The sequence below is a fragment of the Tachypleus tridentatus genome, chromosome 13 (genome assembly GCF_004210375.1).
Source record: "Tachypleus tridentatus isolate NWPU-2018 chromosome 13, ASM421037v1, whole genome shotgun sequence".
Taxonomy (NCBI): Eukaryota; Metazoa; Arthropoda; class Merostomata; order Xiphosura; family Limulidae; genus Tachypleus; species Tachypleus tridentatus.
In genome coordinates this window covers 108,120,668-108,135,007 of record NC_134837.1, presented here as the reverse complement: position 1 = coordinate 108,135,007, position 14,340 = coordinate 108,120,668, and the positions used below count along the sequence as shown (strand labels likewise).

Below are 14,340 nucleotides of genomic sequence, written 5' to 3'. Positions count from 1 at the left end.
AGTTTAGTTCTGGAAAAAAAAAGCAAACATTTCATTTTATAAACACAACCAACATTTCACAAAAGGTATGATTCTCAGAAAGCACAAAAAAGTGCTTCCGAGATCAACTTCTAAGACATTATATAACTTACAAACAGCATAAACTCAAACTATTTTCCATAGACAACAAACAGTGAAATTTTAAACTATGTCTCACAGATGCTTCTTTTAGTTTTACATTCATGTGAATGTATCTTTGGAGTGGATAATCTATTGATCTTAATTTTGTCCTGCTGGTATCACTTTAATAAAGAAACAAATATTCAATTAACTAACATTTATAATATCCATATTAACAAAAAGATGGTGATAAATACACACACACACACACACACACACACACCACTGTTCACATTCAACAATTATTAAAAGAAAATGGGATTTGATGTTTAAAATAAAGTATAAACCCTATTAGTTATTACTATTAAAAACAACTAATTTTACAGATGCCATTTTTAAGGAAGGGTTTAGTTTATCAAGTTTTCTAAAGATATAAAATGATTTATAAACTTAAAAACAGATTTAACAAGACACTGCTGAAAACAAAGAAATTATACAATATTTTGGCAGTCTACTGTTCTTTACATACAAGTTGTATGTTTTAATATTCATATTGGATAAGTCAGCCAAATAAACCACATATGACTGACTTCTTTCTTACTCGTTTTTTTTATAAAGAAACAATATAGGTAACTCATGCACTCAATTTATGAATTTTTTTTAAATAAATTATTTTGGCTCTATTGGGAATAGTATTAATTAAATTCTGACTGTTACCATTTCTGATAATGAATTTCTAGTGTTTCAAAAGATTAGAGACTTACCTTCTGTTTCACAGCTCCTAACACTGTGGGTAGCCATCGGCTCTCCCTTGTGTCCATCAGGAGAAACACAACATCATGGCTTTCCACTAGTTCCTCCAGCTGTTCCACATCTTGCTTTATCTGTTCTATTACTATAAAACAAAACAAGAGAAAAGCCTTCAGTTCAAAAGGAAATAAAATTGAACAAAGAACTACTGCCTAGTGTTACAAAACTTTAAATTCAGAGTTAATACTCACCACTGGTTCACCAATTTACCAAAATAGTTCTTTTCATTAAAAGGACAAAAACATGATTAATCCTGTACCAAAACTTTTAAAAGTGCACTGGAAACAAAAAACTCAATGTAGTAAATTCTCTAACAAATAAATGTAGCTACAGTGTGAAAATCTTAAAGCAATGTTATTAATTCCCAATAATGTGGGTTGGAAGCTTAACATGTTTTGTTTGATTAGAATGATTAGAGAAAATAAAATATACAAGGCAAGGATATATATAAAAAAAGAATGTCTTGAGTATTAGATGGTAGTAAAACTTATTGAAGAAAATAAATACAGAATTTTCTTACACTTTCCATTTACAGGATGTCCTGGCATTGGAATGCTCAAGTTTATTCCTTACGTGACCTGAAAGAAAAAAAAACAACAAAATATTAGTAAGTGATAAGTTAAACAATATTAAAAATGTCAGCACATCGTTTGCATAAAATATTTTTAAAATTCACTATATATGCTAAACCCATGAAGAAAATACACTGCAATACAGGTGAAAAAGCCACAAGAAAAAGTTAGATTTCCTGTTTACAGTCATTATCCTTACACAGATGTTTACATTTGTGTAATGAGTACAAAACTGACAACCCATCTTGTTCAGTTCTAGACTATCCCTTCTGAGTTAACGTTCTTCACTCCACCTCCACACAATATTAAAAATCAAGTAACATATTTTTGTGTAACTCAGTTTAGTTTGGAAGTTATTAAGCAACCACAAAATGTTATAAAACATACTATAAATACACTAACGTGAATAAAACATGAATTTTGCTAAATTTGTTAATGATTTTCTTGTGTTCTAAAGAAAATCAATCCTGCTACATTTCAGTTGAAGGACAACTGAAAGATTTATTTGTATACAGGCTTGCAACAGTAGAGTCTAGTTACATAACAGCTAACAAGTAGCAGAGACCAGTTGCATAAGAGCTTGCAACTAGCAGAGGTTAAAATTCCTGTTAGAGAGGACACTAACCAGGTATTTGCTTTTTACATGAAATGTTAATTAATCCATATTAAGTGTTTAAACAGCATAAACTGTTATTGTAAAATACCACCTTATGGATAACAAAAATTAATTTAATTTATAAATTTATAAAAATGAGCCAAAAATAGTAAAAACAAAATTTCTTCACTAATTCAACAAAGTTCTATAATGGGAAACTTATTTATAGTTTTGTTAACAGATATTTAATAATAAATTTAACTGTTTTACCAATGTAACCCACTGCTGAATTACCATTGCTATATACGATCCACCTCCAAATTGATTGTAAGTGTGCCATAAAAGCACTTACATGTCTTTAACATTGTACAGCTTGCAAAAACTTCAAGTTTAGAGCAGCCCACAGTCAATGAGTTAATACCAATTTAAGTCTATTGATCAATGGATTTTTCTTTATACTCAGTTCTTGTTATTTTTCAAAATTTTAAATTGTACTCTACTTATAGCTTCATTATATTCATTCAGCAAATTTCCAAATACTTTATTACATGCAAACTAAACTATAACCTGAAGAAATACTTTAATCTGTATAACAGCTTGGAAATTCATTTCCATTCAACTTAAGGCTTAGCACAGATGAAATAGCTTTAACATCTGGTTTCTAGTCAATACAATCTGTTTATCTGTATGTGGTAGGATTAGACTTGTTTTATCAATACTCAAATTATGTTGTATAGAACTCTACACGCATGGATGGGGTCAAGCTGTTCAAGACAATCTTTTACACAATGTCTCAACATAGTATTGTATTCTTGATGTCACAGCTGTCTTATCCTACACTGTTGATTTAGTAACAGTATGTGGTAGAGAAGAGTTAACATCAGATATCACACACAAATATCAAAACAAGTTATATATATGATGATTTTGGAGGTTATGCAAATGCAATATACAACAGATAAAAGTATTTTTACTTTTCATGTGAATGTCACATTCCATACAGACTTAGACTGCAGTCATTAGTACACAGATATATCAACTACAAATACCTTTGTAATGTATCCAATTGTTTTAGTACAACACTTGTATATCTTGAAAAACATTTGCCACATTTCATATAAATACACACAGTAAATTAAAGATTACAATAAACAGTTCTCAAATACCAAATTAGTCCACAGTACAAAAGATATAAAACTGTTAAGATTCAAGTACAAGACAATAAAAGTTTGAATAGCTTTAACACTCCTACGAAAAGTGGGGTCTAATAGGCCCCAGAGCAACTTGAAAGGTTATTAATATTAGGCTAATAATTTTGTATTTAAATGAAATTGCCATTTAAATCCATTAATGAATGGATTAATGAGATTCCCACTGTCCCTATCTACTATCTAGCGAAACCACAGCCAGGGGAACGGGCTTGGAGAAATCAGGACTAGAAACGTCTTTTCGTAGGAGTGTTAATCATTTTGTTTTAATTACATGAATAAATGAGGAAAGTGAGGATGTTTGGAAACCCAGTTAATGTCACCAAAATAACTGGTGTTTCTGATTGTTACTTTTTTAGTGATTTCTAACTATCCAGTAACCACAATTATGATAATATTGAATAGTCTCATGACAATAATCAGTGCACTACAGTTAGGGTTTCTGATTATTAACTAATCAAGACAAGTAAAATATTGGAGAGAGAGCATGTGCGTGCATGAGTGTAGTTAATCACAAAAATATGGTGCTCTAACCACTGTGGGTATCAAAGCTGGATTTTTATAATTAGAAGTTTTCCAGATATTTTATTACAGAATATCAGTTTTTTTGTTCTTTAACCAAATTCCACTATTTGCTTAGCTCTACACATCAAGCTTATAAAAACAAATTCTCAGCAACAAATGTAGCTTTCTACAACACAGTTTTTCTATTAAACAGCTCCAAACAGAAATCATAACACCTAATTAGTGGTTAGTTTCTTCACCATTTAAGAAAGATGTAAAATCTATGAATTAAAATAATAAAAACTTACTATTCCAGGAAAGATTCTCCTCAGTTCTTGGGCTGCAGCTTCAGCTTTAAGCTGGCCACCATCCAAACAGCTTTCAAATGTGAACAAGGACTGCCGAACAGGATTTGAAAAGGAAACTCTGGCATTATCCACAAAAGTGATATGTTTCACTCCCCAACCCTACTGAACAAGAGACAATGTTATTTATTCATCATTACTACTAATCACTGTCATTAATGTATAATATTTCTCAAACTTAAATTTTACATAAAGCTATCAAGCTTATTAAAAATTCTGTTTTCAGTGGACATAGTTCTAGAATTCTTATGTTCCACAGAAAGCAAACAAGAGTCAATTTACATCAATTATATAGATAATATACCACTTTCTTCTTGAACAATATAAAACTTGCTTATGCTATTAGCTATTTTTTGGAAATTTAAGGTGTTTCATTACAGCATCTAATGAAAGAGATTTGGTCCTGATACTGAAATGCTAGCCTGTGAAGAAAAATAAATTAACTGGGTACAAACCAGACTTAAGGAAAGAAGGTGAAGATATGAAAAATACTAAATGATTCAGGTGGAAAAAATTTGTAATTACAGTTTCAGAAAGGTACAACAAAAATGTGTTTTTGATATATAACAAATAGAAAGTGTCATCTCCTTTAATGAATTAAAAAATATATTCATAAAACTTACCAATAAACACCTTCCTATATTACAACCAAGAGTGCCAGCCCCAAGAAGAAGACACTTAGTTGATGTTATTTTCTCTAGATCAAGCGAAGGTACTAGTCTCCATCTCATTAACCTTAGATTCAACTCTACAGAAGACTCTGCTAACCTGTTGAAGAATAACTAGTTATCTCATAAATACCTCAACAAGAAGAGAGATTATTACAATAGAAGACAAACTAATGCTAATGACTGCTACTTTATTTACTGATGTTTATTATATTAAAATAAGTCTACCTTTCATCAACTCAATATTAAATCACATGTAAAACAAATGTTGTACTATAAACATTCAACTGTATCCTGTTGAAATGTTCAGTGTATACTTATGTTCACAACGAGGCAGAAGTATTTTCTTATTCTATAACTTTAATATATGTAGTGTCATTAACTCTAATTATGAGTACATAGAATATAATTCATACAGTATTGCATTATTATATTTTCTTACTATGACTTTAACAAAGTACCTTTCTAAGACATTTCCAATATCTCTGAATAGATGTAATAAACAAAGATTTTAGTCTGAAAGGTACCTTTTAGGATTCATACTAGAGCTTAAATCCACATAACGAGGTCCTAGCTTTTGTTTTTCATTTTTCTCCCATCCAACACAACAAGGATCATCTTGAAAAATAAATTTAAAAAGGGATTAAAGATGGCATTCAAAGTTAACACTAAGAACATGCAAAGTACATTCAAGATAACAAACACTTAATATATTGAAAACAACAAAAGGCAAACATAGTGCATTACTCACAGGAGGACACTTTCTTGATTAACAAAATTTGAGGACATTGTCCTTAGTATATCATTTTATTCATTTAAATACTATGATTTAGGTTTAGTACTAGGAGAATACTAAGTATATGCAACATTCATCAGAGTAACTTTCCTAGAGACATACAGTTTCAGAAACAAAACTTTACCAATTCTACTAAAATTCATTATTTATTGTAGTTATTTACACTTAGACTGAGCAGTTCAACTGAAAGATGGTTTTCATGTTAAGTATAAAGATACTTGTTTTAATCTTAGTCTTTAAATTTCATTTGTACAACATCTGGAACAGCTAGGAGATAAAGGGAAATTGTTAGGCATGTTATATTTGTTGTAAAGTTTCATGTAAAATATATAATGAAGTAAAAAAACAAAACACATTACATGTAAAATAAAATTGGCTGGCATGCTTAAAACCTTCAATTTTTTAATGCATTTTAGCACTTGGCCCTTGAAAAAGTATGTCATCTCTGTTCTATAACCATCTTAATGAATATCAAGTTTGTGTTTTAAGACAAATGTTCATATTTTCATTTTCCATGTCATATCACTAACTTATCAATGTTCAGCACAATGAAATGTTTGAAATGAAACAATTATATTTGTATGTTGTTCTAACTCTTCATCAACTAATCTTAAGACATTTTTCTTTTGGTTACATTCAAAATTTCAGGTCTTTACCTTTTTATTTAGTTTATTTTTGAAGTTTTATTTTCTTTCATGGCACACACCAACAGGTGGCTCTTGGGACATATTACAGTATATTAAATAGAGACATGAAAGCCTTTGGTAAAATGTTTTTGCTTTCACATAGTAAGTTAACCCTTACAATGCAAGGCAAAGTTGTATTAGAAAATTATTAAACCTTAGAAATACGAATTTTAATCCATAAATAATACATAATTAACTATAATATACAAATAAAACCTAAATACATTTTAACTTATGTATCTGGGTGAGAGACAATGCAATTGTTAGCAAAGATAAAATAAGCAAACAATGCTGTTGTTAACAAATATGGTGCACCAGTTTTAAAATAACAATAGGAAGATTATAGTTTAAAACAAGTTCTTTCTATTGGTTACAAACATGCCAATTAAACAAGTACATGTTGTTTAAAATAATGTGTCTAAATAAAAAGACAGGAATGGCTGTTGTTAGGAGGTGAGCAAATTTAGTTTTCTGTGATGTCAGAGTTGAGCTAAAGGAAGTTGAACTAAGAATGGATGAAGTGCAGCATAGGTAGAATTGTCTCTCTCTCTCTCTCACACACACACACACACACACTGTACAAGCTATTTTCCAAGTAATAGACAAATGTCAAAATCTGCAACCACTTATGCATCAACAACAAAACTGGAGTTTAAGTATATTTTAAACATTTCTTTTGAAAGAAAAGAAGGAATTAAAACTTATATAAAACTGAATTATATTGTTTATAATTTTTATTTCACCACCAAACAGTCTCTTCTAGATTTGTTGATAAAGAAGTTCTAGCAACTGAAATTGCATGATAACAGCCGATATACTTGACGTTTATTTTTGATACTGAAGTATTTATATCTGATACTAACTAGCATGAACGGAGAAGAAAAACAGTAGAGAAATTAATTTTATAACTGTTAGTTGTACGGTTACCAAAATGTTCTTGCAATTTCAATATTGACTGGTTAGTATCAGATTTTAAAACTTTAATTTGGTCCCATTACCGAGTAATTATTTAAATTCATTAAGTCTTAATATTTCATGGAAATATAGCAAAAAGTTTACTTTCACAAAAAGCATGTTTGTTGAATTTAACATAAAATTACATAGAGATATCTGTGCTAACCATCTCTAAATTTGAAGTGCTTGTCAATTAGGAGAATGGTTCAACTAGGAGTTAATGAGATTAGAATCAGGGTAAATGAGAATTATTAATTATACAATATATATGAGGGCAAAAAAGTATTTTATCTAATTACTGTTATTTGCTTTATTTGTAGTTTGATAAATACATTATTTTTGTTGAATTCATTTTAGTTGTAGCTTGATTTATATTGAAGTAATAATGAAGAAAGTTGTATTTTAACTTAGTACCTTGGCCTTTTGGTTTTTAAACTGGGTTAAGCAAGTTGTTGTAAAAAACATGAGGGACAAATAATAATGGAAATGGTTAAGAAGTACTGGACTAGAGGGAAAGCAGCTACTCAATACCACACACCACTAACTCCTACTGTCAGACTGAATAGTGGGATTTGTTACGATTTTTAAGACACTCATAGCTCAAAAATGCAGAAACCAATTCATTTTTGATGTTCATAACTGGGTGTCACAGAATCTTAGTTAAACAGTCCAGCATGCTAAATACTGCTTTTAAAGAATTAAAATAAAAAATTAAAGTAACCTACAAATGATCCTCTTCTATTAGATTTAAACCAATAATTCTTTTCCTATATGATTTAGTGTTCTTAAAACAGATGTTTACAGAAGTTAAAAACAGTTAGGAAATATTAATATCAGTTTGATACAAAATGGAAGGTACACAATATTATAAAGTTGTGTATCAAGTAATAATCTTCTTTTAATGTTCCAGAATTAAGATATGACAAGCTGACACTATATTACTAATATTGCTAATGTCAGTAAATAAACAGCAAATTTCAAGAGTTAATTTTGTTTCTTTTAATATTCCATATAGAAATAATGTGACAAAACCCATGATTAAACTGTGGCAGGTGAAATGAATATCAAGTTGTTTTATTGTTACAGGAAAACAACAAAAACGAGTGAAAAGTCCTAACCATCAGGGGTCATTGTTCCACATAGTTTTACTTTCAGTAGAAGACTGTGAGATGAGGATCTTTTGCCTTCTTTAACTCTATCCCTAAAACATAAGACTTCCCACTCAGACCTGTCTTTACCCCTGTGCAAATAAAAAAATAAGTATATTTTTTCAATCCAATTTTCAACTATTAACATAGTAAATAACTTCACTATCTCAGGTTTTCATCTGTTTTGTTTTCAATTTTTCAAATATGCTTAAAATCATCATCATGTCCTATATCACAGCACTCATAATGTTTCTCTTTAACTATGAATAGTTTCTACATCATATCAAATAGTTTTACAAAATTACAGAAGAGAGATGTCACAACTCTTTGTAATAAGACTCATCTTGCATATCTTTTTAAACCAGCAAGATAAAACTAAAACTAACAAACTGCATGATGTCATACTATTTGCCAGTGCAACAGACCTAATACCTACCAATGGTATGAAACTAATGCCAGAAGGTTTCTGAGAGGCCAACCAGGGTTTTCTTTTAAAGTACAAGGGTCTGCAAACCCTACAATTAACTACAAAAATAGGAACAAAACATTAGTGTTACATGGTATTTTGAAATATATTGAAAGAGAAAATTTGTATAAAAAAAAATTATGCTATCTGCACTATGCTTACTACAGAGATCAAACCACAAATTTTAACACTTATGAATTCTCAAGCTTATAGCTGAGCCATCGTGTGCATGCATGTTGGGGGGAAGTGGGTGGAGATGAAAAACAATTTTTTGAAGAATCTGAATAGACAACCTAATTAAAAAATACTAAATAATCATACTTGTTAAGATAAACCCTAAACCAGACAGCATTGTAATTTTATGCAGCCATAGACTGTTTAAGTTCATAACAATTACTTATCAATTACACTGAAGTAACAGAACCTATCTTTTAAAATCAGTTCAGTACCAGTTGGAGCTGGCTATGAGGCAAGCAATCACCTGTGTGTGCCTCATCTCACTTAAATACCCTAAGGAAGGTTTATGTTACTTATCTGCCAAACAAATAAAACATTAAAATCCAGTACATTAACAACAACCGTTTCAACATGTGTGCTCTCAGTGTTTATGAGAGGCCATTATATCCTTATTCTGCAAGTGGTGCTTTTCATTGAGAAGCTCTACCATTTTGTTTTTACCTGCATGTGTTCAATGAGTCATTGTGGAAAACAAGACACCAAAAGAAATTCAGAATCTCACTACCATTTTTAAGTGGAAACTGGAAATAACAGAAAATTGTGGAACCACAGAAGAATATAACCCATGCTCTAAGAAATTCTACATGACATATTGCTACTTTAAGTTGGTTGGTTGATTTGGTGTTTTATAGCACAAAGCAGCTAGATTATCTGTACCAAATATCCAGTAAAAAGTTGAAATTAAAGGAAATTTAGTAAAATTCATAAAAGGAAAATAAGGTAAAACAAAATTAAAATGTTTAAAAAAACAAACAGCATAAAACCAATGTTTACATCTAGTCTACTATGTTAAGAGAAAAACTACAGTAACACAAGTTATACAGGACTTTTTGTAGCATAACTGTAATTAACATAACTCACCAGGAAGATTAACAGGTAAGTACAAAAATTACTGTCAGTCACCTGAGGTTGGCCTTTTCAGTCCTGGTTCCGAGTTATTTGACGTTATGGCCATTTTCAAAACGTAAAAGTAATGAAAGAGTTGTAGCAAAATTTTAATAACTTGCCAGGATGACTAACAGGTAGTTCAAACAACAGTGTTAGTCACCTGAAGTTGGCCTTTCCAGTCCTGGTTGAGTATTTTAACATTACGCCCATTTTCTAATTTCAAATCGAACTAGATGGACTGTAATTCTAAAAAGGAAATCACATTAAAAAATGACTAATGTATAAATTAAAAAACTTAAATGGCATTAAAGGGATTAATAGTCTTTAAAAAACTAAAAACATTTCCAAGATGGACAGTGTCACCATCACCAATAACACTGTCTAACGTCATGGACAAACCTTGGGACAGAACATGTTCAAACTGGTGCCATCATTAAGAGTCATAATGACAGCAAGAACATAAAATGTGGCTTATTGTGACCTGAGCGTTACACAGACAACTAACTGGTGCACAGTCCCAGATAAAATAAAATGACAAGTTAAAAACTGACCAATGCATAGTCTAGTTAGAACAACTTCCTCTTTCCGATTCTTACGGAAGCAAGATGGCCAAAGTCCGATAGAGGGTTTTATTTGGAAAAGCTTGTTTTATTTTCACATTGCCAACTCCAAATCAACTGCCAGCTGGCAGGAAGCCAAGACTTGAATACAGGACCATAGTCCATGCATGGAACAGGCACAGCAGTGATAGTGCCATAGCAGATAGAGTTAGCTGCGATGTCTGCAAGCTCATTCCCATGAATACCAATGTGGCCTGGTATCCAAGGAAAACTAGATAGAAGTAAATTTTGAACAGAAACGGGCTAGTCGGTTTTGAATCTTGGCAAGAACAGGGTGTGAACTAATATGAAGCAATTCCAGGGTCAGTATAAAGAGTGCAATTTGAGTACTGCTTAACTTCTATGTAATCCAGGGCAAGAGAAATGGTGTACAGTTCAGCAGTGAACACAGACGCTGTAAAGGGGATTCTGTATGCAACCACTGTACCACAACAAACCATGTCAGAGCCCACACAGTCACCTGATTACGAAACATCTATATAAACAGGAATGGAAGGATGGTCCGGAGAGATGTTCAGCAAATAACAAACAGTATTTCCAATCAGAAGTGTCTGCTTTTCTCATATGACTTAAAGATAGGTCATATTTGGGGACCATAAGAAGCCATGGTGGGATGGGCTGACCAGTGGATACAGCAATGTTATCCAAGGACAGACCAAATTCATCCAACTGCACCTGCATACAAAGGCCAAAAGGAGCAATGGCAGATTGTCTGTTCTGAAAAAGTATGGCCCACTGAGGAAGGAAAACAATCCCACGTGGGATGCTTTGGTAAGGAAAGAACTTTCAAAGCATACAGTAAAGACAGTTGCAAATGGCAGAGTGTGCAAAGGAGGTTCATGACACTATGTACAAGCTCTGAACTGATGATGAATGGGGTTCAGCATCTTAAAGCCCGAGGTTCTGGCACAGCCATATACCAGTGATCCATAGTTGAGTTTTGATAGAATAAGAGTACAATATATTTTTAGCATAGAACATAGATCCACTCTCCAAGAGGTGGAAAAGAAGACACGGAGGATGTTCAGTACTGTTGTACATTTGACCCATAGCTACTTGATGTGTAATATAATGGTCAGATTATTGTCAAAGATAAGCCCCAAGAACATCGTCTCAGGGACAACAGGTAACACAAGTTCACTGATACGGAGTTCACGATCAGAGTGAATACCCTATTGGGAGCAAAAGTGCATGCAAATGGTTTTAGAGAGAGAGCAGTTAAAGCCGTTTGCTGTGGTCCACTTCAGTAAACAATTGAGGGCAGTCTGTAGCTGCCGCTTAACATATCTCTCATATTCGACGACTGACACGAGATGTGAAAGTCAACATACAGCTTGCTTGTAACAGTGACAGGGAGTTGTTCAGTCATGGCATTAATCTTTATACTGAAAAGTGTGACACTCAAAACACAGCTCTGAGGGATTCAAGGTTCCTGCAGAAAAGAATGGGAAAGTGTTTAACCCACATGAACTTGGAATCTCCTGTCCATTAGAAATTTAATAAAAATGGGCAAATGGCCACGTAACCCATACATATAGAGGTATCAAAAAATTCCATACCTCCATGTTGTATCATAAGCCTTCTCAATGTCAAAGAATATTGATACAAGATGCTATCATTTGATAAAGGCTTCTATGATTGACATTTCAAGTCAAATCAGGTGGTCATCAGAATCCACATGGGGTAGGTGAGAGGAGATTGCTTGATTCAAGGAACCAAACAAGATAAGCATTAACCATCCTCTCCAAGGTCTTGCAGAGACAGCTCATCAAAGCAATTGAGTGGCAGTTTGAAGGAATCGTGGAATCCCTCCCAGGCTTAGAGAACAGTAGGACAACATCCCAGCACCAGGCATCAGGAAAAACATTTTCCTGGCAGATCCAGTTAAAAAAAATCAGAAGAATAGCAAGAGAAGCAGGAGATAGATAGTGCAGCATTTCATAGTGTACATAATCAGATTCAACAAACGTATAGCCAGTTTGAGTTCCACCAGCATAAAGGGATGATTATTGTTATAGAGACAATCAGCTTGATAGGAAAGAGATGATTGCTCTGCCTAAGTATTGATGGCTAAGAATGTGGAGGAAGAAGTGCTAGACACCCAGTGAAAGTTTTCACCTAGAGTATCAGTGATGCTTCAGGTATCAAATGCTTCCTGGTCAGAGAGCAAGATCGAGAGAGGGACAATTATATTGCCCACTAATCTTTCAAATCTTGTCCCATATGACTTTGAAACTGGTGGTAGAAGATATGTTGGTTGTGAATTTAATCCAAGATTTCTTCTGGCTTTGACATCTTACCCACCTAGCATGTGCATGGGCCTGTTGGAAAGCTATGCAGTTCAAGAGTGTGAGATATCTATGGAAATTATCCCAGGCCTGTTTTTGAGCCTTCTGTGCCATGTGGCAGGCAGGATTCCACCACGGACAAGGATATCATGGAAAATGTGTTGAGCTTTCAGGAATACACTGAGCAGATGCTTGTATAATACAGTCAGTTACTGCTGCCACACAGTTATCTATTGATGGCTTACAGATGATGGCAGGCCAAAGTGGTGTGTCAGGGTTGGACCCCTAAACCACCAGGATCCCCTCCTCCCCTTCATGTGTTGCCATGCACAGCAAACACGTGAATGGATGTTTAGATCCCAAACAAAGAAGTAAACTGAAAAACAAGACCTTCCATGGGAGGTCCCCTCACCATGATCAGGAATTCACACCAAGGAGGAATAAACTGTTGGCAAAAGTGCTTAATTCTACACTGTCAGAAAGTTTCTTCACACCTTCTTTGAAATTGTAATAGGTCAGATAATAGCTCCAAAATTGGTACATTACTGATTTAAATTCTAACTCTGAATAGAGAATGCTAATGCTCATTCCTAAAACTAAACAGAAGTAAAAATATTAAAATGTGATTTGCATGTACATTCTATTATGATTAATCTTAGGCATAGCAGTGACAGCGATTCATAAAGATCACGACTTCTACCTTCTGAAATAGATTCTGAATAATCTATCCACAATAATGTGTGAAATTACAGATGTATTCATACATTATAAATAAAAATTGATTACTTCAAATGAACATTTCCAATAACACAATGAAATTTGTCTGTTTTGCCCATGTTCAGTCAGAACTGACTGTCACAAGAAAACTAGTCTGAACCAATATGCATGTTGCATTCTGTGTCTTGCAATACCTTTAAGTGTCAATACTTCTCTCATTATTGTATTTGTACCAATTTTATCATATTTACAATTGTATGTTACATACCATGTTGTATAATGTGTCAAATAGCATGTGCTTAACATGTCAAGTTAAAATACATACATTTGTGAGAACAGATCCTTTTCATACAAAATTTAAACTTTAATTTGTGTTAGTTTGACCTAACATCTCATAAGAAAATTTTCCATCATTCTCCAAGTCCTCTCCTTTTGGCTGAAGGATATTTGAGGAGAGTATTGGTTATTTCACTTTAATTTTCCTCACAACCAGTACTGATAATTATTTCACATACATCTATACAGAAAATTAAAATGTGTAATTCTTCCTATTCAAAATATCACTGTATTTTCATGTAAAATAGTTCCCAAGAGAGAAAATTACATAGTTCTGGTACATAAAGGGAGGTCTGGAATGATAAATTGCAAAGTAATATTGAAATTTGCTCAAAGTAACAGAGTATGTGCCAAGAAATAAACTGAATAAACCCCTGCATACC

The 14,340-nt window shown here is 32.7% G+C and overlaps 1 protein-coding gene across 1 annotated transcript in view; it reads right to left on the bottom strand.

The window, feature by feature from the left end:
* The window catches only part of Atg7 (Autophagy-related 7), a 38,340-nt gene that overhangs the window by 5,778 nt on the left and 18,222 nt on the right, over positions 1-14,340 (bottom strand). The window contains 7 exon segments of the mRNA XM_076483857.1: positions 864-994; positions 1,430-1,487; positions 4,097-4,255; positions 4,777-4,921; positions 5,349-5,439; positions 8,376-8,497; positions 8,842-8,930. Of these exon segments, the coding sequence (XP_076339972.1) occupies positions 864-994; positions 1,430-1,487; positions 4,097-4,255; positions 4,777-4,921; positions 5,349-5,439; positions 8,376-8,497; positions 8,842-8,930 (795 nt within the window).